This window comes from Carassius auratus, chromosome 47 (genome assembly GCF_003368295.1).
Source record: "Carassius auratus strain Wakin chromosome 47, ASM336829v1, whole genome shotgun sequence".
Lineage (NCBI taxonomy): Eukaryota > Metazoa > Chordata > Actinopteri > Cypriniformes > Cyprinidae > Carassius > Carassius auratus.
Genome location: NC_039289.1, coordinates 9495070 through 9520106, shown reverse-complemented (window position 1 = coordinate 9520106; position 25037 = coordinate 9495070). Strand labels below are relative to the sequence as shown.

The following is a 25037-nucleotide window of genomic DNA, read 5'->3' as shown; positions in this document are numbered from 1 at the left end:
TAGAAAAGGTACAAAGGTGTTCATGTGAGGGTTCTACCCCAGTGACAATCTTGTGCATCTCTCAAAGTTAGATTTTTTTTTTCACATTGTTTTCTGAGAGAGTGTGGTTGTAAAAAATCCCATGGTGAGTAGATGATTGACTTTGGTCTCCTGGCCAAACTAACCTTTGGTTTCAATACAAGTATCCACACAAATGCTATAAAAATGTAAGGAAGCTATTATACCTCTCCTTTCCCTTCCCCTCATCTGATATAGATGTGTTCATGTCAATTGTGTGTTATGGCTCCTTGACAGATGGCTGGCATTGAATTTGTTTGCTATGATGGGCATGTCTAGTCGAACAGGAAACAAGTTGAGATATGGATCACATTATGCAGTCTCCAGTCTGCACTTTGGTTACATATCATTTTGGTAATTCATCTGGAAGGCTATCAATGTGTTGCTGTGCTAATGCACAATAAGTAGTTCTGTGTTTACTGATGTTTTAGCTGGTGCCATTTTGGAGTCGAGAGTTTCTCAGACCGAGTTTTGTTCTCTAAGAAGGAACCACTCTCCTCTCGCACTCCTTCTCATACCATGTCTGTCCACTTTCTCACCAATACCACCAACTCTGGGACAAACAATATCACAGCCGTGAGAAGCAGTGCTGTATCAATTTCAGGGGCTCTGATCCTCTGCCTTTTTCTACCAGTTGGTGTCTTTGGAAACCTCTTGGTCATTTGGAGCATCCTGGCTCGAACCCGCCACCGTTCCATCACAACCCTCCTGATTTTAAACCTCGCCTTTGCGGATGGATTCTTGATGCTTTTGATGCCTTTTTTCATTGTTTATTGGTTAAAACGCAACTGGGTTTTTACCCTGCCACTGTGCAAGATTCTGCTGTACCTCTGCAGTGCCAACATGTACGCTTCAATATTTCTGATAACGCTAATGAGTTTGCACAGGATGGTGGCTGTGGTGTTGTGGAACCATGCTGGTGTCCTGACAGACCGGAGGGCGATTATTCGGGTGTTGGTGGGACTGTGGATTTTTGCTCTCGGCATATCAATACCCAACCCTGTTTTCTGGACCACTTTCAGGAGTGAGCTAGAACCAACATTTTTAATGTGTGTTTGTAAACATCCACAGCCACGACATGTGAGTAATGTTCGCCAGATAAACATTTACTAGATAAACTAGTTATATTTAGTAACCATTAAAGAGAATAGTAGCTCAAGTTTAAGCATGCTACTAACTTAACTATGTTAATACCACAGCAGCTCAGAGGTTTACTGTTGCTTTTGCAATATCTAGCTATTTTTTAGTAGTGCTCTAGTGTGTCAAAATCCTTTATCACTGTTTTAACTGAATTGCACATGTGACAACTTGCACAACTGAGCTTTCTGATGCTATGGTCCTATTTTAGCTTCTGTGTGTCAGGGTTGAAGTTGTCATAGAAGGGTATAGACACAAGCTTAAACTGTCTTTTGCTAGTCTAAAGACAAAAATCATTGTTAATGACACAATGTTAATATCTGCTCCAGCAATAGACACAGAGGACTAATATAGTAGAAATCGGGTGGAAGCAAGGGCATTGTGGTTTATCTATAATGCATCTCACTTTAATTAACTTGAAAAAGTGAAAAGGGTTCGTGATCAAACACAATCTGTAAGAACGTCTCGCTCTTTCAGTTATTAATATGCAAATAATCCATTAGTAATCAGATTGATGGCTCAGTCGGAATAAAAAAGGCTTCATTCAAAAACGCCTCAATAGATGAGATTGAGCTCAAATGGAATTAAATTTCAAATGGATTTGAAATGGTCGGTGTAGACCTGAAATCAACAGGAAAAAAAACTGAGCAACTTGTTAAGCATGTAAGAGAAGTCTAAATCAATATCTATTTGCAGGCTGTCATATATGACCTCACTCTGTTTTAGGTGATACTGCAGCATTGTTTGGAAATTGTGCTGGGATTCTTGATGCCGTATGGGCTGATCATTAGCAGTTACATGTGTATCCTGTGCAGAATTCGAAGGACGCGGTTTCGTAGGCACATCCGAAGTGAGAAACTCATCATGCTTATCGTCATCACTTTCGGCTTGACCTGGCTTCCTTTCCACACCATGAATATGGTGGAGGTATGGGTGCAACTCAAATAAAACACAAGCTAGTGGGAAATCATGAAAAATTTTCTTTTCTGATTGAACTTAATTTTCAAAACCCCCGTTTATCTTCAGAACACAGTTTAAGATATTTTAGATTTAGTCCGAGAGCTCTCAGTCCCTCCATTGAAGCTGTGTGTACGGTATACTGTCCATGTCCAGAAAGGTAAGAAAAACATCATCAAAGTAGTCCATGTGACATCAGAGGGTCAGTTAGAATTTTATGAAGCATCGAAAATACATTTTGGTCCAAAAATAGCAAAAACTACGACTTTATTCAGCATTGTCTTCTCTTCCGTGTCTGTTGTGAGCGAGTTCAAAACACAACAGTTCAATGATATCCGGTTCGCGAATGAATCATTCGATGTAACCAGATCTTCTTGAACCAGTTCACCAAATCGAACTGATTCGTTTGAAATGGTTCGCGTCTCTAATACGCATTAATCCACTAATGACTTAAGCTAAAAACTTTTTTTAATGTGGCTGACACTCCCTCTGAGTTCAGACAAACCAATATCCCGGAGTAATTAATTGACTCAAACAGTACACTGACTGAACTGCTGTGAAGAGAGAACTGAAGATGAACACAGTGCCGAGCCAGATAATGATCAATAGAATGATTTGTTCTCGAGTCAAGAACCGTTTATGTCGGACATGTCCGTGTTGTTGAACTGGTTCAAGAAGATCCGGTTACATCGAGTGATTCCTTCACGAACCGGATATCACAAACTGCTTTGTTTTGAACTCGCTCACAACAGACACAGAAGAGAAGATAATGCTGAATAAAGTTGTAGTTTTTGGTATTTTTGGACCAAAATGTATTTTCGATTTTTCAACAAATTCTAACTGACCCTCTGATGTCACATGGACTACTTTGATGATGCTTTTCTTACCTTTCTGGACATGGACAGTATACCGTTCACACAGTTTCAATGGAGGGACTGAGAGCTCTCGGACTAAATCTAAAATATCTTAAACTGTGCTCCAAAGATAAACGGAGGTCTCGCGGGTTTGGAACAACATGAGGGTGTTATTAATGACATAATTTTCATTTTTCTGTGAACTACCCCATACAGGTGTTTCTCAAAAAAATTTAATGTCAAGGAAAAGTTCATTTATTTCAGTAATTCAACTCAAATTGTGAAAATCATGTATTAAATATATTCAGTACACACAGACTGAAGAAGTCAATGTCTTAGGTACTTTTGATTTTTATGGTTTTGGTTCACATTTAACAAAAACCCAACAATTCACAATCTCAACAAATACTTCATAAAACCAATGAAACATTTAATAAAAAAATAAAATAGTGACTTGTTGGCCTTCTGGAAGATATGTTAATTTACTGTACATGTATTCAATACTTGGTAGGGGCTCCTTTTGCTTTAATTAATGTCTCAGTTCACCCCAAATCATCACAGACTGTAGAAACTTAACACTGAACTTCAAGCAACTTAGGCTATGAGCTTCTTCACCCTTCCTCCAGACTCTAGGACCGTGGTTTCCAAACGAAGTACAAAACTAGCTCTCATCTTAAAGGAGGACTTTGGACCACTGGGCAACAGTCCAGTTCTTCTTCTGTTTATCCCAGGTAAGATGCCTCTGACGTTGTCTGTGGTACCGGAGGAGCTTAAAGGAACACTCCACCGTTTTTTGAAATAGGGCTTATTCACATTATTTCCTACATTTAGATAGGTGGGCAAATGCATTTTTGTGTCAGTGCATGCATTGTTTTAGTTTGACTGGGTCGGCGTTAGCTTAGCTTAGCACAATGAATGGAATCCTTTGTTGCCAGCTAGCATGGCCTGAGTAAAAGTGATCAAAAAAATAAAAAAAACCCACCTAATTACTTCTTGTGGCCTGCGTATTCACAACGAGTACAAATAGCGATCCAGATTAACACTAGGCGATTTCCTAGGCAGATATTGACTTGGGACTATATTATGGGGAAGCACAGAAGAAAGCACTGCTACTTCGGCGCAGAGATATCACGCAACACATGAAAACATCAACTCTATGTGAATACAGGTATAATATGGGTCGATCTATACATGCGTCATGATTAAAATAATCACTTACTCTGTGGACAGCTGTCCATTTGGTCCATTCGGCGTGGGGCGTTTTTTCCAGTTCACTTTGTCACACCGGAAAAAAAAATCGAGTACTGCAGAATGGATCAGCGCCGTGAAATCCTCTGTAGATGTGACACAACTTCGGGCACGCTCATCTTGATCTGACGTGTTGAGCCTGGTCATCAATGGCAAAAACATATCCCACTCTTTACAACAAAGACACTCTATTTCCGTCGGCATAGATTGGCATATTCCCCCACATTCACACCACCAGTTCATGTTGGCTCTCATCCTCACGTCCTCAGGCTGTTGAACGATCGCAACGAATACACGCGCATATAAATTTCACTCGCGGCTGGCTTGACGGTGTTTTTCTGAAGTGCGGCTGGCTTGACCGCAGTCTCCTACTGTCGTTCTATTTCCAAAGCACGCAGCTCGTCTTCTGTAAACTCTGGTTCAAATAGGTATGGTTCTGGTTCTTGACTGTCTGAGAAGTCACCCTCTTCGTCTCTCTCAAAATCAGCCATGTTCATCGCCATTCGTGTACTGTAAGGAAAATAGCCAGGCAGGCAGCTACTATTCACGCCGGTATGTTGACGGAAGTCGTGGGATTTCATGTGTTGCGTGATATCTCTGCGCCGAAGTAGCAGTGCTTCGCCTAAGCAGCAGTGCTTCGCCTGTGCTTCCCCATAATATAGTCCCAAGACAATATCTGCCTAGGAAATCGCCTAGTGTTAATCTGGATCGCTATTTGTACTCGTTGTGAATACGCAGTCCACAAGAAGTAATTAGGTGCGTTTTTTTTATTTTTTTGATCACTTTTACTCAGGCCATGCTAGCTGGCAACAAAGGATTCCATTCATTGTGCTAAGCTAAGCTAACAGCGACCCAGTCAAACTAAAACAATGCATGCACTGACACAAAAATGCATTTGCCCACCTATCTAAATGTAGGAAATAATGTGAATAAGCCCTATTTAAAAAAACGGTGGAGTGTTCCTTTAACAAGAGGAATACAACAACTGTAGCCAAATTCTTTATGCTTTGACTCCAGCCTCAGTTTATTCCTTGTGATGCTCTCTAAAATTCTTACAAACATTTTTTTTTTCCCTTCCATACAACTTTTTGTTAACATGCTTGGATACAGCACTCTGTGAACAGCCAGCTTATTGGCAATTATTTTTTTTGTGACGGAAAATAAGGACTCCATCACACAGACAGAAAACAGACCGGTTTATATAGACAGGATAATGATGATGAATGTGAAGACACCTGAGTGCAATAAACAGGTGTGCAATTACCATGATGAAGGGACAAGGCTTTGTGGGAAATGTAGTGCCTGCGGTGAGGTGCCTATGGGGAAGTGAGACCACTAGTGGACACCCAGGGAAACACAGACCAGACACCGTGACATTACCCCCTCCTCTACGGAGCAGCTACCAGATGCTCCACCCGAACACAAGAACAAACCAAGGAACACAGGGAGTTGATTAGCTGATTGGCATATCATCATATTCTAATTTGTTGAGATAGTGAATTGGTGTTTTTTTTTTTTTATGTGAGCCAATATCATCACAATAAAAAAAAAAAAAAAAAAGACTTAGACTAAATATTTAATGTATTTAATACATGAGTTTCCTAATTTGAGTAGAATTACTGAAATAAATTAACTTTTCCTCAACATTCTAATTTGAGAAGCACCTGTAAATATTTTCATGATAATGTTTGTTCTTGTATATATTGTATTTATTTAAAACATTATAAGTGTGTATTTTATGGGTATTCACCATAGATCCCTTAAAATGGGATTATCATATCTAAGAGTGTTGATTATGACCTTCCTGCACAGATTGCAAGGACTTTTCTCGCAGAAGATTCCCATGCAAAAGCCAGGTGAGCTTAGCTGAACACACACTGAAAAAAATAATATTCCGAGTTCTTTCATTGTGTATGAAATAAATAATTTAGTATCTACAAAAGTTAAGTGACTAATTTATCCTCTTCCTCTCAGACTAGATCAAATCTGGGTTTCATTCCGAGGCCTTAGCTCCACTATCACCTTCATCAGCAGCTGCATAAACCCTGTTCTCTACACCTTTGCTGGAAAGTCATACATTAAACGTGAAGGTCTGGCCTTCATGGCAAGGCTCTTTGAGGGCTCAAGGATTGAGTCCATTAGAAAGAATCAGCAGAATCAGCAAAATCGGGATCAAGAGGAGAAGGAAGAGGTTGATCATCTAAAAGACATAATCTGATTTAACTTGCTTGTATGCCGATTTAAACATTTGAAAAAGGGGAAGGGACAAGTTGGGCTTGTTTTTGGGTCTTGGTATTTTTCTTTATTTGTACAGTTATGGGTTAGACTGAATGATGCTGTTGATGTCAAACAAACGGATAAGTTCACTTAAGTGAATTTAAAGAACCACTTTCTTTAAGATAACTTTAATTTTGTTTGATAATTTGTTATATAATGCAATTAAATGTTTAACTGGCTCAAGTTTCCAAATATTTTTGGGGGGTTAATGTAAATCTCAAAGAGTTGGTTTGGGTTTTGTCAAGTAGAGGGCACCACACAACAGAGAGAAAAAGGCCTATGCAAACAACTCAGAAAGAGTCTAGTAGTGCAGTGGAAATGGTTGTAATTGTTATGACAGGAATGTAAAAATTCATAAATTTTGTTTATTGCTCTAGCTTTGAGCACAAACTACTATATTGTGTAGTTTATGCTTGGAACTATTTGCTAATGACTTCAAATAGTATAACTTCTGAAAATAGAACTTAATTTCTTTGCTACTTTGGTAAACTTACCTTGTCTTAGGGATGTTTGACATATAGATTTGTTAAGAACAGATCTGCAGACTTTCCTTGAGGATTTTGCACATAGAAGTGAATGTGATTTTCATATAGGACTTGTTTGCTAGATCAGCATCCTTTTAGTTCTGGAACAACATACCTATAAATCAATAAATCAGATTTCAAGGTTGGGTTTAGGGTTAGGCTAGAGTTAAGGACATTTGATCGACTTATCCTTTTCCTCTGGTTTTAAGGCTAGGTTCTTGTTTAAGTTGTTATGGTTGGTGTGGTATTCAGGTTATGAATACCACAACGCTATTTCAGTTCTTTGACTGAAATGTTTGCTTGTTTCATAGTCTGATTGAGAAGTTGTATTTTAAACCATTCCCCGTGTAACTTTGTGTAAAATTTTAGAATGGAAGTTCACGATTTGTTAAAAAAAAGACATCTGAAAAGACTTCACATTTTATTCTACATTAACAATTGATGTAATGTTTGTGCACATACATAATTTAAATGATGTGCTATCAGGAAATAATGAATCACATTTGATAATGTTGATAAATTTATTCTGCAAACATGAAATACATAAAGAATACAAAATGCATTTAATATTGGAAAACACATTTGAACAGAACACTTGTGATACAGAATTAAGGCAGGGACATACTGACAGGCTTGTTTGTCCTTAAGCTAAATCAAAAACATGTTTTTTTAATCTTTCAGTCTTATTCTGTTATAAAATAAGAACAATGATCTAATTAGACAATGATCAGAAATGTTGCAGAAAGTGAAAAGTAACTTTTGGACCTGTTTTATATCATTGTAGCTTGTTCTTCAGTCATGACTAAAGAAAATTGGGCAGCTTGAATTCTTTCCCTCAAAATATGCATGATAAAACAGGCAATTATAAGTTATACAAAGGCAATAATAGTAGCATTGTACAATGATAACCCGATTTTATGAAAGTGTTTATAAATAGTATGCCAAATAAAAATGAAAACTCATGTTTCATATGCAAAACTTGATATATGCTTTAGGCTTGTGGGGTAGATCCGTATCATATGTACTCGAAACCTGCATATCATAAAGTCGCATTTCAATCAATTAGAATGTTGTGGAAAAGTTCATTTATTTCAGTAATTCAACGCAAATTATGAAACTCCTGTATTAAATAAATTCAGTACACACAGGCTGAAGTAGTTTAAGTCTTTGGTTCTTTTAATTGTGATGATTTTGTCTCACATTTAACAAAAACCCACCAATTCACATCTCAACAAATTAGAATACTTCATAAAAAAAAAAATAGTGAATTGTTGGCCTTCTGGAAAGTAAGTTCATTTATTGTACATGTACTCAATACTTGGTAGGGGCTCCTTTTGCTTAAATTACTGCCTTAATTCAGCATGGCATGGAGGTGATCAGTTTGTGGCACTGCTGAGGTGGTATTGAAGCCCAGGTTTCTTTGACAGCGGCCATCAGCTCATCTGCATTGTTTGGTCTCTTGTCACTCATTTTCCTCTTGACAGTACCCCATAGATTCTCTCTGTGGTTCAGGTCTGGTGAGTTTGCTGGCCAGTCAAGCACACTAGCACCATGGTCATTTAACCAGCTTCTGATGCTTTTGGCAGTGTGGACAGATGCCAAATCCTGCTGGAAAATGAATTCAGCATCTTCAAAAAGCTGTTCAGCAGAAGGAAGCATGAAGTGCTCCAAAATGTCTTGGTAAAAAAGTTCTAGTGATTTTAGATTAAAAAAAACCACAATGGACCAACACCAGCAGATGACATTGCACCCCAAATCATCACAGACTGTGGAAACTTAACACTGGACTTCAAGCAACTTGCGCTATGAGCTTCTCCACCGTTCCTCCAGACTCTAGGACCGTGGTTTCCAAATGAAAAATAAAACTTGCTCTCATCTGAAAAGAGGACTTTGGACCACTGGGCAACAGTCCAGTTCTTCTTCTCCTTAGCCCAGGTAAGATGCCTCTGAAGTCATCTTTGGTTCAGGAGTGGCTTAACAAGAGGAATACAACAACTGTAGTCAAATTCTTTGACACGTCTTGTGTGTGGTGGCTCGTGATGCCTTGACACCAGCCTCAGTCCATATCTTGTGAAGTTCACTCAAATTTTTGCATCGATTTTGCTTGACAAAACTCATAAGCTTGTGTATCTCTTGGTTGTTATCTTTTTCTGTCTGTTAACTTTGTCACGTCGGGATACGGGAACACACGGAGAGAGATCCAAATGCAGGTATGTCATTTATTAGGGGTAAACCAAAGAGTAAACAGTCCATGCAGAGGTCAAAACCAAACATCAATCCAGACAACATAAACTGACAAGGACACAAGGTGAGAACAAGACGTGAAACGGACGTTATAATCAAACAAGGACTCTGTGCCACATACTAAGACAGATTTGACTGAGTGCAATGATTAATGATTAGTGACAGCTGAGTGCAATGCGAAGACAGAGATCGTGGGAAGTGTGGTTCAGGAAGTGACAGACACCGTGGGGAAGGAGGACATCTAGTGGTTACCCAGGGAACACAAACCAGACACTGTGACAATACCCCCTCACTACGGAGCGGCTACCAGATGCTCCAAGACATGACTGACAAAACAAGACCAGGAGGGAGGTAGACAGGTGGAGGCTCAGGGGGAGGGACGGAGAGCCAGGTATAAAAAAGAAAAAAAAGAAAAGAAAACAGAAACAAAGAACATGAAAAAATTAAGGGTAGCCTCCGTGGCCACAACAGGATCAGTCGGGCGCGCAGAGAGTTTGACTGAGATGTGACGAGGCTCTGGAAGTTCCAAAGAGGCGTGGAGAGACTCTGATAATCCAGCCGAGATGAGGAGAGGCTCCAGTAGTTCAGCAGAGATATGGAGAGGCTCTGGTAATCCCATGGTGTTTAGACTGGATTCCAGAAGATCAATGCTGACTTAACTCTGCTCCTGAAGATCATTGGTGGCCTGACTCTGCTCATTAAAATCATTGGTGACTTGCATTTGTTCATGGAGATCATTGGTGACTTGCATTTGTTCATGGAGATCATTGGTGACTTGCATTTGTTCATGAAGATCACTGGTATCTTGCACTTGTTCATGAAGATCAATGGTGACTTGACTCTGTCCCTGAAGATCACCAGTGACTTGACTCTGTCCCTGAAGATCACCAGTGACTTGACTCTGTCCCTGAAGATCACCAGTGACTTGACTAGACTCTGGAAGTTCCACTGTGACTAGCCCTGACTCTGGAAGGTCAATGGTGACTAGCCCTGACTCTGGAAGGTCAACAGTGACTAGTCCTGACTCTGGAAGGTCAACGGTGACTAGCCCTGACTCTGGAAGGTCAATGGTGACTAACCCTGACTCTGGAGGGTCCACGAGCACCTGACTCGACTCTGGAGGATCCACGAGCACCTGAGTCGACTCTGGTGGGTCAACCGGAACCTGACTCGACTCTGGAAGGTCAACGGGCACCTGACTCGACTCTGGAGGGTCCACGGGAACCAGACTCGACTCTGGAGGGTCAACGGAAACCTGACTCGGCTCTGGAGGGACAACGGGAACCTGACTCGACTCTGGAGGGTCCACGGGAACCTAACTCAACTCTGGAAGGTCAGCTGTGGCTGTCATCCTGTGCAGAGGCGCTGGGCAAGCAGCCATCTTGTGCCATGACATTGGACTGGCGGCCATCTTGGGCCGTGGCTCTGGACCAGTGGCCATCTTGGGCATTGGCGCTGGGCTAGCGGCCATCTTGCATCGTGGCGCTAGGCTGGTGACCACCTTGTGCTGAGGTGCTGGGCTGGCGGCCATCTTGTGCCAAGGCGCTGGGCTGGCGGCCATCTTGGGCTGTGGCGCTGGCTCAGCAGACGTGATAAAAACAGTCTCTGGATCAGCAGACGTGAACTCTCCTGGGAATCTCTAGGATCTTGTTCAGCATGGAGAAATAATCCAATAATGTCTCAGTGGCCATCTTGGGCAGTGGCGCTGGGCTGGCGTCCATCTTGCCTCGCTGCGCTGGGCTTGCAGCCAGCATGGGCAGTGGCGCTGACTCGGTGGACGTGCACTTCTTCTCCCTTCTCCGTCCGCCATGGTGAGACGGTGGCTCTGATCCGTCCCACACGAGCCCCAGGTCGAAGGGGGGCCATGGTGGAGAGTGATGGTGAGCCTTCTCTCGACCATTCCCTCCTCGGCGACCTCCCCTGGTCCCGCGAAACACAACCAGTCGGGTTCCTTCAAAAAGATCGCTTCTCACCCGCTTGGTGGCTAGATAAGAAGCATCAAATGACAAACGGCTGGATTTCGCTGTGACAGAGTCCTTCTGTCACGGTCGGGATACGGGAACACACGGGGAGAGATCCAAATGCAGGTATGTCATTTATTAGGGGTAATCCAAAGAGTAAACAGTCCATGCAGGGGTCAAAACCAAACATCAATCCAGACAACATAAACTGACAAGGACACAAGGTGAGAACAAGACTTGAAACGGACGTGATAATCAAACAAGGACTCTGTGCCACATACTAAGACAGACAGGGTATAAATACACATGAGATGACAAATGCTAATGAGGAATTGACTGAGTGCAAGGATTAATGATTAATGACAGCTTAGTGCAATGCGAAGACAGAGATCGTGGGAAGTGTGGTTCAGGAAGTGACAGACACCGTGGGGAAGGAGGACATCTAGTGGTTACCCAGGGAACACAAACCAGACACTGTGACAAACTTTCTGTAAACATACTTGGATACAGCAATCTGTGAACAGCCAGCTCCTTTGGCAATGAATGTTTGTGGCTCCTTGTGAAGGGTGTCAATGATTGTCTTCTGGACAACTGTCAGATCTGCAGCCTTCCCCATGATTGTGTAGCCTAGTGAACCAAACTGAGAGACAATTTTGAAGGCTCAGGTGCAGGTGTTTTGAGTTCATTAGCTGATTCGCATGTCACAATATTCTAATTTGTTGAGATTTGGTCGGTTTTTGTTAAATGTGAGCCAAAATCATCACAATAAAAAAACAAAAACAAAGACTTAAACTACTTCAGTCTGTGTGCACTGAATTTATTTAATACACGATTAACATGTGTAACATTAATACATGATTAATACACAATTTGAGTTGAATTACTGGAATAAATGAACTTTTCCACAATATTCCAATTTATTGAGATGCACCTGTATGCATGCCGACTAATTTTGTATCCTATGTATACGAAAACTGCATATTATATGCACGCCAAACTTACACACACACACACACACACACACACACACACACACACATATATATATATATATATATATATATATTTTTTTTTTTTTTTTTTTTTTTTTTTGCATATCAATAACACAGGTTTTGGTTTTTATTTGGGGTACTATTTATACACATTTTCATGAGACTGGGCTCAACTGTCCAGGGTGTTTACTTACAGCAAAAGATGCAATAGACTCTAGAAACCCTGTAACGTCATGTAAGAAAAGCGGTTTAGGAAATAGATGAATAGAAGATCAAACTTTGTAAGAAGTTTAATAAAATGGCCAAAACATATATGTGTTGAAATATATTTAGAGTAAACTGCTGTAACATTTTAAGTGGGCTCTTGACATAGAAAATGGCCAAAATGTGGTTAGAGTTCAGTCTGACTTCCTGTAAGTGCAAGGCTTTGTTGTGTGAAGGACAACAACAAGAAAGTTTTGCAGCTTAACTTCTTCGATTTTTACATGTCATTTCATACGTTAATATTGCACAAAATTGTGTTGAACCTTTCAGAGTGTTTGCTTGCTTGTGTTCACATGAAGTGGAAGATGTTTTGCATTTCCTAAAAGAAAAGCAACATTAAATCTGTACATGCAAACTTTTGACTCTCCTTCGCAGCAGTGTTTGCAGTGTGGTTTAGCTCAAGTAAAGTGTTAAGTTAAGCTCAGTACTTAAACCATCAGTTCCACTGAATTGGTCACTTGAGAAATAATGACTCATATGGTCTCATCTTTGTCTAGACAGATGGTTCCCATCCGCTTTAGACATATTGCCATAACATGATTTTCCAAACCTCAAATGGAAAAACGAACGTCAGTGCAAGTCAGTGGGGTTTTAACAATTTGATAGAATGATTATTGCTGTTTCTGCACAATTGTTTAGATTTCTACATCTATAAATATATATCTATATATCACAATGTATATAATAATAAAACAAAAAGCTTCATACTGTTAAAGGTTAAACTACCTGGCTTTGCAGTTCACTGGTGATCAGGTGACCATGTGTGAAAAGCTTTCCTGAGCTTAACTGCCCAAGGCTAACCACACCGCCTACATTTGAACTGCAAAGATGTGTCTGGCTAGCCATCATCAAGTAGGTGGATGACTGCATTGTTTGTTTAAAAAAGAGAGAAAAGTTCATTTGTGATGTCTATTTCTTCGTTATTTTTTTATTAATTAAGAAAGTAAACATATGTTATGAAATTATGTATTTAAAACAAAAGTATAAACAACCCGCTGGTCTAAGGTCAGGAACGAGCGTTTCTGTTTATGATTCGTGCTGCAGGAGAAAAGCACCAGTTTTTTTCAAACTCTTCAGACGTCAAGGAAAAGCCCACCTCAGTATACTGAAAGAGCAACAGCATTTACACATATACGTTATGCATCTCTATCTGGTTTATAATAACGAGAAAAAGTAATCTTTGAAGTTTTGAATAATAATTTTAAAAAAGATAAACATAATTTACCACAGTTTTTGGCTCTTTACGTTGTTCCAGAGGCATAATCTGAGTCCCCTCTAAATCTTCTTCTTGTCTTTTTAAAATATTTCTAGAGTAGTAACATACACCTATAAGAGAAGAGAATCGTGGTCATATTTTACAGATAGATTTAATTCATCAAAATTATATTAAAGAACAGAACTTACCAATGACCACAAAGACCAGAACACCATGCATCAGACCAGATAAGATAACAAATATCATCCACGGTCTCTGAATTTGGTCAGTACAATTCACCACCATGTGATTCTGCTCAATATTCTCCACCACAGTGTGATTCTGGCATTCAAGTAATTTAGCTGGTTCTGTAAAAAACAGTCCTGTGTTCAAAGCACTGAACATCCTCCATATGGCCTGATCACTGAACGCTCACTCACCAGAGATGTGAAGTCTGGTGCTGTTGCTGAATTTGGGAGGTGCCTCTGTGGTCATGCAGTAATAAACGCCTAACTCGTCAAGAGTGACATTTTTGATAAAAAGACGATTTTCGTGTTGCACTGAATATTTGGGTCTGAAACTTGCATTGTAGTAAAAAGGAGTTGGTGACGTTGAAAACAACCGCAATATTATAACCGGACGATTTGGTAGTTCCATCGTTACTAGCATCCAATAGATCTCTTTTTCTTCAAGATCACAGTTTATGAACACATTGTCTCCCAAATGTGTTAGCTGTGTTAATGTTTCTACACCTTGACACCACACTAGAAGACCTGCAAGATAAAAAAATAAATAAAAGTAAAACACAAAAAAAAAATGGAATCTTACGAAACAGTATACTTGTTCGACAATAAGTTACTGTATAAAATACTTACAGATAAGATGGTGGATGATCTTTGTGTCATTTCCGCAGTTAAAATACATGGAGATTACGAAATCTGCTTGCATTCAAAAAAAGTTTTAAGAAGGAAATGTAATTCAGAGCTTTGAAACTCAGAAGAGGATGATTCTCTTCCACCCACTGAAAGGAAGTCACGCTCACAAACCGTACCTGATAGATGTTTAAAGGAACAGTTCACCCAAAAATGACATTCAAGATGTAGATGAGTTTGTTTCTTTAGAGAAATTTAGCATTACATCACTTGCTAACCAATAGATCCTCTTGATGAGGAGAAAGCAATATCATGGATGGAAAAATAAATAGACATTAACGGATGGACTGGAGTGGTGTGGATTACTTGTGGATTATTGTGATGTTTTAATCAGCTGTTTGGACTCTCTGACGGCACCCATTCACTGCAGAGGATCCACTGGTGAACAAGTCATGCAATGCTACATTTCTACAAATCTGTTCAGATGAAGAAACAAACTTATCTTTTCTTTCTTTCCTTTTTCTTTTGGTGGGGTGGTGGTGGTGGTGGGGGGGGGGTCTTATAACAGTAAGATCTTCATTATTATCTATAGTTTACATTGAGTAATGATGGCATCATTGCTTTACTCATTGTCTTTTAACCAAGTTACAGTACAAAAACAGTGTGAAATATTGCCTGCCAACACTGTAGATTTGAACAAAAGACCACTGACTTATTAAGCTATTATTATTATTGTTATTAAAAAAAAAATCTTTACCAAAGAATATCCAAATTAAATGAGACAAATGAAATCTGATGTAACGTTTATATATATATATATATATATATATATATATATATATAATCATATATATATATATATATATATATATATATATATATATATATATATATATATATATATATATTTTTTTTTTTTTTAAATGGCATGAATAACGAAAATACTTAATTTAAGTTATAGGTTACAGCACTGAATACACTGATGTGGGAAAAACAATGGATATTAAGTTGTGCCGAGTGTATCATGCTGTTTCCATTGTATATAACAACAGGAACTGAGCCTTACACACTTCTCTCTCTTTCTGTTTCTCTTCATTAAAACCAAGCTTTAATGAAAGTTGCTTTTCCACAAAGTAGCAGAAGTCCACTAAATACTGTATTGGGGATTTACATTAATGCTTTCCATATTAGGTAACGAGAAGTTTCGTCTTCTAAACGACTGACTAGTAAGATAAACACTGACAGTGATTTACTGTGACAAAGCAACCGGAAATCTTTCATTGTGAACGAGAGCTGTCTATCACCTCTGAGCTGCAGTTTAAATGAGCAGCTACACGTTACAGACAGACCTATCGATCTGATATTTATCCACCGACAATGCTGCACCAGCAGAACGGGCTGAGTTTCACGTCCTTATACAGGTAGATACCAAGTAAAACGCCTCCTAGAAACGTTCATGGTGGGTAGACCTTTCCACCGTCATCTCACTCACTTCGCAAAACATTCAGTTTCGAGAGGCGCGCACCCACTCGGCTACGCAGGCCATCTGCTGGTTAAAGCGGCTAACTGCAGTATATATATATATATATATATATATATATATATATATATATATATATATATATATATATATATATATATATATATATATATATATATATATATATATATATATATATATATTGCATCTACTAATTAGAATCTTTATGTTATTGAAAATTAAACAGATTATATATATATATATATATATATATATATATATATATATATATATATATATATATATATATATATATATATATATATATATATATAAATATATATAAATATAATTTTAACACTTATTTTGTGTTCCAACAATATAACGGTTTATTTTTAAGAAATTAATGGAAAGTATGATTAACCTGAATCGAGATCAGTTACAATCGTCATTTAAATCCTGCTTTATAACTTCACTTAAAGGTACAATTTATACGATATTTGCAGTAAAATATCCAAAAAACCACTAGGCTAGTGTTATATATTTTGTCCTGCTGATTACTAACAATATCGCTAATTTTTTCAACTACTTGTAAATCATGAGAAAAATCCCATTCTAAACAGTGAAACGGGGCAGTGCAGTCGCCTGTCAATGGTTAGTTACACTCTAAAAACTGCTGGGTTAAAAAAAAAAAAACACCCAATTTGGGTTATTTTGACAACCCAGCGCTGGGTAAAAAAGGGACGAACCCAACGCTGGGTTATTTGGGTTATGTTTAACCCAGCCTGCTGTGTTGTGATTTTTAACCCAACTATTAGTTAAAAAATGACTACACTGCTGGGTTGAATTTAACCCAAAATGGGTCAGAAATATAAGTGATTAAAATAATGAATCTACAGCAATACTTACTTCGGTAATACAACCCCGCCCACTTCAATTTGAAGTGTGTGCTTCTAATTGACTTCATTTTTATCCGTTGAATCCATGGGGTCGCAGTGTCCATTTCTTTTACTGTCTATGTGAATTCCCCATACGGGAAACACGGTAGTATATGGAAGCAATTTAGGTGATCTAAATAAAATGTCGTCCTTCGTTTTAGTATTACACGTTGTTTTTTTTTTTTTTTTCTAAAGGATGTCTAGGCTAAAATAGCATACCTTAAATCTAATATGTCTAATGGACGGAGCTGATTTCGTCATAACAGCATGTAAAAACGCTTGCATTGACAAAAAAACAAACACTTTAATGCTTATTTTGTGATTTTATATTACAATTTTTTTATTATTATTATTTTATTACCATCGATTTTGAATGCATCAAATTTAAAAGGCACAATAATAAAAAAAAAAAAAAAAGTATAAATGTCATTGGACACATTTTCCCCACCTCAGTATTAAGACAATTTCTATGAAAATGTATCAAATATCACAGTAAATGCATCACTGACTTCAGTCAGAAAAATTTACTTTAAGAATACAAATTTAAAATATGAAAACATTTCATAACATTTACATAAGTCTCAATATCTGAAGATATAAGAATCATCAGTAAGAATCAATTGCAATATAATTGCAGAGTGGAAAAGTATGTCGATGTAATAAGGAAACAGCATAAAACTGACTTAATCAGAAAAATTTACTTTAAGAAAATACAAATTTGAAATATGAAAAAATGTAATAACATTTACACAAACAATATTCCCTTGGATATAAGAATCACCAGTAAGACTCATCAATTGCAATGTAATTTTAATGTTGTATAAGAAAAATAGAATTAAATATATGAAATATGTAAACATTTCATGTAACAGTGTGCAAGTTAAAGAACACAGAATCCAATAAAGCAGTCAGGTCACAGTAATAAAAAAATAAAAAGTAAATAAGTTAAAGTCTGTCTGCAAAAATGAATGCTCGCAGAGCTCTTACTGCTGTTGTCTCCTCCCCAGGAAGTCCATACACCACAGTCTGTAGAAATTGCCACACCAGGGAACACTGCTCGGGGTAGTTTAAATCAAAGATGTAGAATGCTTTAAAGCAAACATCCAGTGCAGCCAGTAATGTACTTTGCTGAAGTGCTGCTCCATTTATAATGGTGAAGGCTTGAAAGCACTGGTTGTCTCCAAGCATGAGAATGTAAGGGAATTCAACGGACTCTTTTGATCGCAGATACTATCTTTACCCAATCGTAAAGAAAAGGAAAAATAAATAAAAATGAAAAGGATTGGCTTTATTTCACTGAGAATACAAAACTTAAATATCTTTAGAGGTGCATTTAGGATACTTTACATTTTGGATCATTAAAGACTTTAACAAATCAAGCCATTATATGAGGATAAATTACAGAATTAAAATTATTGTGTAAAATGAACTTTTAAGAGCATTGCGTTTAAGATAACAGAACCTTAAAAGCAATTCAAGCAATAAAAAGGTTCCAATAAATAGTTACAATGGACCCTTTTCACATTACTGTGAATCTCAGACGTGGAAGTAGTCATAATTAAAAAAGACGATTCTATGGGGTGAATGGGAGATAAAAGCAAATATAATTTTGTATTTTCTCTAATAACAAAAAGAAAATCAAAATACATATTGCAGTTTCTAGGAAAGTTGGTCTGAACATTTTTCTTCCAATTTTGTACACGTGTTGGAAGGACTATTGGCAGGACTTGCACGGCAATGTCACTCTGTCTCTCTTTAAAATAAACAAATAAAATAAAAACTGCGATAAAAATTGACAGCTAAATCTGCATACATGACATTCATTTGTAAAATTGTGTTAAAAAGAAATAGTACACTGACAAATGTAGTGGAAACTGTCATTACCAACAGTAATTACAATATTCACAATCTATACTTTTTGGCATTGATGGTAAAGTAATTAATTTTGGACCGTACTCATTTATAACACTGTTTGCTTAACACCCATTACCTGCTGACATCATTTCAATGTTTTGAAGTAGTTCAAGAGCTTGTTTCTCTTTGCCGGCAAACTGTAGAATCTTATCCTTAAACACAGGTACCCGATGAGTTTGGAATCTCAGTCTGGATTCAAAATTCAAAAATCCTTTGATATCTAAAAAGAGCAAAAAGATAAGCACGACAAAAGTTGTAATTTGTAAGAAGTGTCAAGTAGACGTGGATACTCTTTGACCATTTCCATTGTTGTCTTGGATCCATGGTCACAAATCCATTTGGCCCTTTGGATCACGGTCTCTTTCATGTACTGCTCAACCTGACTGGCTGGCCAGATATTATTTTTTAGCCACTCTGTCATTTGAGTCGCTCTTTCCGAGTCCACATTTGACTCTGTTGTGAGAAACATAAAATCACATTAATCATCAATCTTGGTTAATAGGAGTGTAACAGTAAATGTATTCAAACTGAACCTTTTCGGTAAAGGACATTCAGTTCAGTGCACAATTACCAAAAGCAATCTTTGTTTTACATGTGGACCTTAAAATCAGAGTTCCCACATCAGACTGCAGGTTCGTTCAGCTTCTGCCAGAGATTTTAATATAGGGAGATGTGTACTACTGGAAAAGGGTAATGGCTAACTCTGGTCATGTGTGCCTTAATAACCATCACATTACAGCCTTGACGTCATTGAATTTCAGTCAGAGTTGTGTGACACTCAGTCGCTGTAACTGATACAATAGGAATGGATATGTTTTGTAAGCTGAATTCTACCGGTCTCAAAAAGTCAGTGACTCACAAACAGATAGCGACTGACACACACACACACACACACAGAGTCACGTCTCACCCATCCACTGGACTGATTACACATGTGGTTCCGAGCCAGTCATGCTGAAGGCCTTTCCCTGAGCAGCTCATGTTCCTAAAGAGGAACACTCACTTATATACCAGACAAAGACATACCCACATACCTGACAAAGTAAAATGGCTGCTGTATGTTGGGATTTCTGAAGAAATTGTTTTTTGTCTTCCCTTTCGGATCTTTTTGCACACGTTCCGAAGATGCTCCTCCAGGAAGCCTGTGGCAGGTCTGTGAAATCTACCTGGACTGAACCATGCTTCCTTTTGTTTCAAAAAAAAAAAAAAAAAAATAATAATAATATGAAATTTAGAAAAAGATTAAGAAAATACAACACTGGCCCCACTTACATGATTACATGAATATCTTAAAGCAGTATTTCTCAGCCATGTTTTAAATTTTTAATTTGTGATTATTTGTAAAAAGTCTTAGACACTGTACTTAGTAGGGCTGCACGATATTGGAAAAAAATGACATTGCGATATTTTATTTTTCTGCGATATATATTGAGATATGAAATCTAAGCACACTTACACCATCGTGTCAAGTGATTAATATGCACGAGGGAGAGAGAGCAAGACAGCGCTCGTGTTGTTTGAAGACGTTGAGCGTGTGGCCTGGGCTCGCTCTCTCTCTCTTACTCTCTCGATCTCTCTCTTACTCTCTCTCGCTCGTGCGCGCTCTCTCTCCCGCTCTGTCTCTCTCGCTCACGCGCGCTCTCCATCTACCCTGTTAAACTGACAGGACTTAAAAACACATGCAAATGATAAACGTTCACTCTATGATGGTTAAGATGTGCAATTAATCCGCAAATCACATTCGTCAAGGGCCGGCGAGCAGCTGGCCCATACAGTTAATGAATAACGGATCAACTATGACAGCCTACATCGCACATCCTGCGATGTGACTATCGTTGATTCGTACATCGCGATATCGATGCTTAAACGACACATCGTGCAGCCCTAGTACTCACATATCCTTTACCCTGCACTCTAAGAAATATCTGTTTATTTAACAGTTGTATTACTGTGTATTTTTACAGAAATTGTCCATATAAGGTCATTTATGGGTGTATTTCTGTTAATTTACATTTCGAATTGCATTATGGGACTTTGATCTCTCCTGCAACTGCCAACTGCCTTGGACAGAGACGGATCTAAGCAGAACGTCAAAAAAGAATTTGCAACGGTCTGCCTTTCAGTAAGTAAATAGGCAGGAAATAACAGCAGAGAGAGAGAGAGGAGGAGGAAGGACTGATGCTCGAGTTCTTCATCCTTTTGCAAATGTTGGCCAGTATTGTGATGTCAGATATCGAGTTTGTATAGTGACTTTGCTATTGTAAACCTTATACGTTATAATTAAAATATGAAATTTTAGTCCTAATCTGATTTGTAAAACAACCACGGAGCTAATATGCACACCTTAGTGTTTGTTTATGTATGGCAAGTCATATCGTCATCTCAATATATCAATGTTATCGCACATCGCAGATTTTCCTTCTATCATGCAGGCTGTCCTTACACCCTTGCTTACTTCATTCCTCATTTGGTCAGTTGGTTGTTTGCTAGGATGGCTGAATGTGTGATGCAGTGAAAGACTTGGCTTAATTTAACTGAAGTCATAGATAAGGAGGAAGTGAAATGTAATTTATGTTCCAAGTTCATTTCTTGGCATACTATCCCATTTCTTTCATTTAGGCACTCAAAATGATGGAATTGTTCAATTGTGTCTTGTTCTTAATAGTTCATTACATTTACTGTGATACAACAACTTTTATAGTACAAACATGTTATTTGGCAGCATATTGATTATTTTTTCGCATGTGCCAACGATGACTTGATATTTGTATGAATAGAATGTTGTTTAAAAGGCCATGAGGTAGTATTTAGTAGTAGGTGTACACAAGCATGGACTAATGTTTTTGAACTCCCCCCTAACAGCCCCCCTCCTAAAATAGCCTGTATCGCAGCGAAATGTAATGGTGGTTCTCATTGTCATTTAACATGTAGAGGGTGGTGATCATCAATGAAGTGAATGTCTACCAAGTCAAGCACAGAAGGAGACACAGAAAAGGCAAAATAATGTCTGTCAAATCCAACTGTGTCCCATTTTTTCACAATGAATTTGACTTTGGAGAAACTGGGGCTCACCATCAGCAGAGTGAGACACAAAAAGTGCCATTCCTGACCTGTAGGTTGCTCCCTTGTACTTAATCCAAGATGGTAAATAGACATCCGAGAACAATGGAATTCCCTCAAAACCACACTTCACTTTCTCAAAACCGTCTACAGATGCCAGGAATGTGGTATATCCTGGACCAACTTCAAAGTCATGTGAGAACATCTTCTCAGACAGCAGGGTGTAGCACAACATCATCTGATGTCGGAAAGCCTGTGTTTTACAAATGTTCCGAAAATTGCAGGTTACATGACTTAGCCTTTTGAAAAAAAACATGCTTTGCCTCAAAACGCATGGACCAGAACTGAACCAAAGGTCCAAGTTTCCTGATGGCCCCAGGATAATGAAGCATGGAGTGGTGTTTTGGCTTCAAATGCCTATCTGGATGAAGCTCCAGAAACAAACCATGGTGTTCCTCAATCAGATGCTGCAAAAATATAACTGCCTCTGCAGTCAAGGCTGGAGAGAAAATCAACTCCATACAGCCGAGTAATGAAAGTAGTAGTTCCCAGTCTTTCTCACCTTCTGGAATAAAATCTCCTATCATAAGAGGGAGCAGCCTTAGAAGGCACCACATCTGTATTTGCTGTTTGTCTCATGGCCCCATCAGGGTTTTTAAGATCCTGAGGTTTGTGATGGCTTATTGCGACTATCAGAAAAACCATAATCAAAGCTTGTAAGTCTATAATTCAGGTGATCAAGTGTCAAGAGTTTTTGGTCAATCAGAGAATTAAGAACAAGCTTGGTTTCGTAACCTCCAACCCCTTCCAAAATGTCATGCATGACATCAGGAGTTACATTGTCAGTTACATGGTAGAACTGAAGTTTATTTAGTGAACACTCTCTTTTGATGCCGGTTTCAGTTGGGTTATTCTGAGGTAGAACAGAGTGGTAGTTATTCCTGTTGCGCATCACTGACAGATCCTCAACTGTCTGTTCTCTCAAAACCTCTCTTTGAACCCAACACCATCGACACACAGTTTTCCCTGAGAAACATTCTGTGTAGCCTAGGATGGAATTAAGACCCAAGTTATCTCCACAAACTTGTGCAACGCCTACTATAATAGTGCCCTTGAAAACATTTTGTGTCAACCTGAACTCCTTTCAATTTCTAGATTCTTAATTTCAGACACAACTGGATCTAAGACAGCATATATTCCATAAGTTTTTATGTCATCTGTCTTGTACACTGCCAACAAGAAGTGAGAGTTTAGGCTGGAGAGATACTCAGGTCGCAAGCACTTAAGAGTAAAATAAAACCTAGCTTGTGACCTGAGGTTTTTGATCCAAAAATTGACCATCTCACATTCATCGTTGTACAGCACAAGATGAATGGACAACTCTTTAGAAAAGAGTTCACTTGTTTTGCAGATTGTGCCATCTCTAAAATCTTCAAGAGCAGTGCTTTCTTGATTTTGCCACTTAAAGATCTTTTCCATTGTTCCAGGACTTTCTAACACCAGCTTCAGCAGAGGCCTTAGAGGAATACGCTGAAAAGTATCTCAGACTGCCACTTGTTTTACAGTCCCCACCAATGTGTCTCTCTTTTGAATGTATGAGACTCCAGGGAAAGGTACAGTACTTCTTCTGGATGTACAAAACATCCAGACTGCGTAAAATATTGCATTTGCTTGTACTCTGACTCAAAGCCCCGAAATGGTTTAGCTGCAAATGCAAAATGGTCTAAAAGATTCTGGCTTTCAGGACTCTCGATGTGGCCTATCTCTCTTAAAAAAGAGACGTTTTTTTCTTTTGTAGAGAGTCAACAATATCACCCCACATAGCAAAGGTCTTCTGGCCCAGACCCGGGCCACACAATGACTTTTCCCTCGGCCGAAGTACCACAAAGAATGACGGCCTGGAAGTGGCCCAGAACTGGATTAAAGACTCCAGTGGACCACATAACCGGCCCGAATCTCAGCCAGTTAATCAGCCTTAGCTGGCCCTGATCTGGGCCAAAACAGGTTTTATTATTGGTGCCAACTTTCAGCCTTAAGTAAACCAGAATCCCCAAATCTGAGCCACACCTGAGCCTCATTTGTATTTTTTATTATTTTATTATGTGTTTTATGTTCTGTCGCTGTCATTCTGTTGTACTGTGGAGCTTCTGTCACGAAAACAAATTCATCATATGTGTAAACATACCTGGCAATAAAGCTCATTCAGATTCTGATATAGCCCAGACCCAGCCCAGACACCAAGCAGTGTCGGCCCAGATCTGGGCCAACACTACTGTATATTGCTGTCTGGGAATTTTAATATTTCATATTATTACCTTGTATATTACTATGATCGCAATTTTTCATTTTGTGACATGCTTTAATGTAGACACAAACATCATGTAACTGTGCAATAAAAAAACTTATTGCTTTGGTTTTTCTATCTATTTTTATAAAGAACAAATCAACCATTAACGAGTGAGTGTATAAAGTATACAGTCTATAAGAGAAACGTAACAGATAGACACATGTAACTTAATCATAATAATTTATTACAGATGTGACAAAGAGCAGTGACACAGTAACCCAAATGACGATGCATTGCAGTTGCAGTCCTCTCAGGCAGAATATAGTAGTGCGAGGAGCAGGACATAATTTAAGTTGTTATACGCTGAAAATACTATCAGGATACACTCCCTCAAGGCGCGCGTTTCTCAATCAAAACATGCATCACCAGAAACAAGTCACGTTGCAATCTCTGATGAAACCGACAAGAGCCAATGAGCGTTTGATGTACATGCAATTGCCGACCTTAGGCCAGCAGTGCCACCTTGAGGCCACATTTGGGCCAAGTCCGTTTGCTATGTGGTAAACTGATGGATGCAAACTTTGTATTTCCTGTATTAATGTAATATTAACAAAACACCTACACTATAGATGCAAATCACATAGAAGTACATAGGTCTAGTATTAAGATATCGTCTATTTTAATTTAGCCCACCCCTAAATGTCACAGATTGAACACGTCAGGTTCTTCCTAAAGTAGCCAGTATAATTCTATCCCAACAAGTCTTTCTTTCTTTA

At 38.5% G+C, this 25037-nt stretch overlaps 2 protein-coding genes across 2 annotated transcripts; one reads left to right on the top strand and one right to left on the bottom strand.

Moving 5' to 3' along the window:
- The first annotated feature begins 576 nt into the window (after positions 1–576).
- Positions 577–6515, top strand: LOC113064561 (leukotriene B4 receptor 1-like). Its single transcript, XM_026235414.1, has 4 exons — positions 577–1137; positions 1921–2121; positions 6066–6109; positions 6228–6515. The coding sequence occupies exons 1-4, from the start codon at positions 577–579 to the stop codon at positions 6469–6471; spliced, it is 1050 nt and encodes a 349-aa protein (XP_026091199.1). The 3' UTR covers positions 6472–6515.
- A 5841-nt stretch (positions 6516–12356) lies between these two features.
- On the bottom strand, positions 12357–14885 carry LOC113065035 (uncharacterized). The gene is made up of 5 exons (XM_026236152.1): positions 14586–14885; positions 14151–14483; positions 13920–14078; positions 13741–13841; positions 12357–13620 (listed from the first exon to the last, which is right to left on the bottom strand). The coding sequence occupies exons 1-5, from the start codon at positions 14656–14658 to the stop codon at positions 13522–13524; spliced, it is 765 nt and encodes a 254-aa protein (XP_026091937.1). The 5' UTR covers positions 14659–14885; the 3' UTR covers positions 12357–13521.
- Positions 14886–25037: the final 10152 nt, after the last annotated feature.

Coding starts and splice junctions, on each gene's coding strand:
- LOC113065035 (XM_026236152.1), bottom strand. CDS start 14,658: ATGCAAGCAGATTTCGTAATCTCCATGTATTTTAACTGCGGAAATGAC. Junction 14,484..14,585: donor GATCATCCACCATCTTATCT/GTAAGTATTTTA, acceptor TTTATCTTGCAG/GTCTTCTAGTGTGGTGTCAA. Junction 13,842..13,919: donor TCTGGTCTTTGTGGTCATTG/GTAAGTTCTGTT, acceptor CTTCTCTTATAG/GTGTATGTTACTACTCTAGA.
- LOC113064561 (XM_026235414.1), top strand. CDS start 577: ATGTCTGTCCACTTTCTCACCAATACCACCAACTCTGGGACAAACAAT. Junction 1,138..1,920: donor AACATCCACAGCCACGACAT/GTGAGTAATGTT, acceptor ACTCTGTTTTAG/GTGATACTGCAGCATTGTTT. Junction 6,110..6,227: donor GATTCCCATGCAAAAGCCAG/GTGAGCTTAGCT, acceptor TCTTCCTCTCAG/ACTAGATCAAATCTGGGTTT.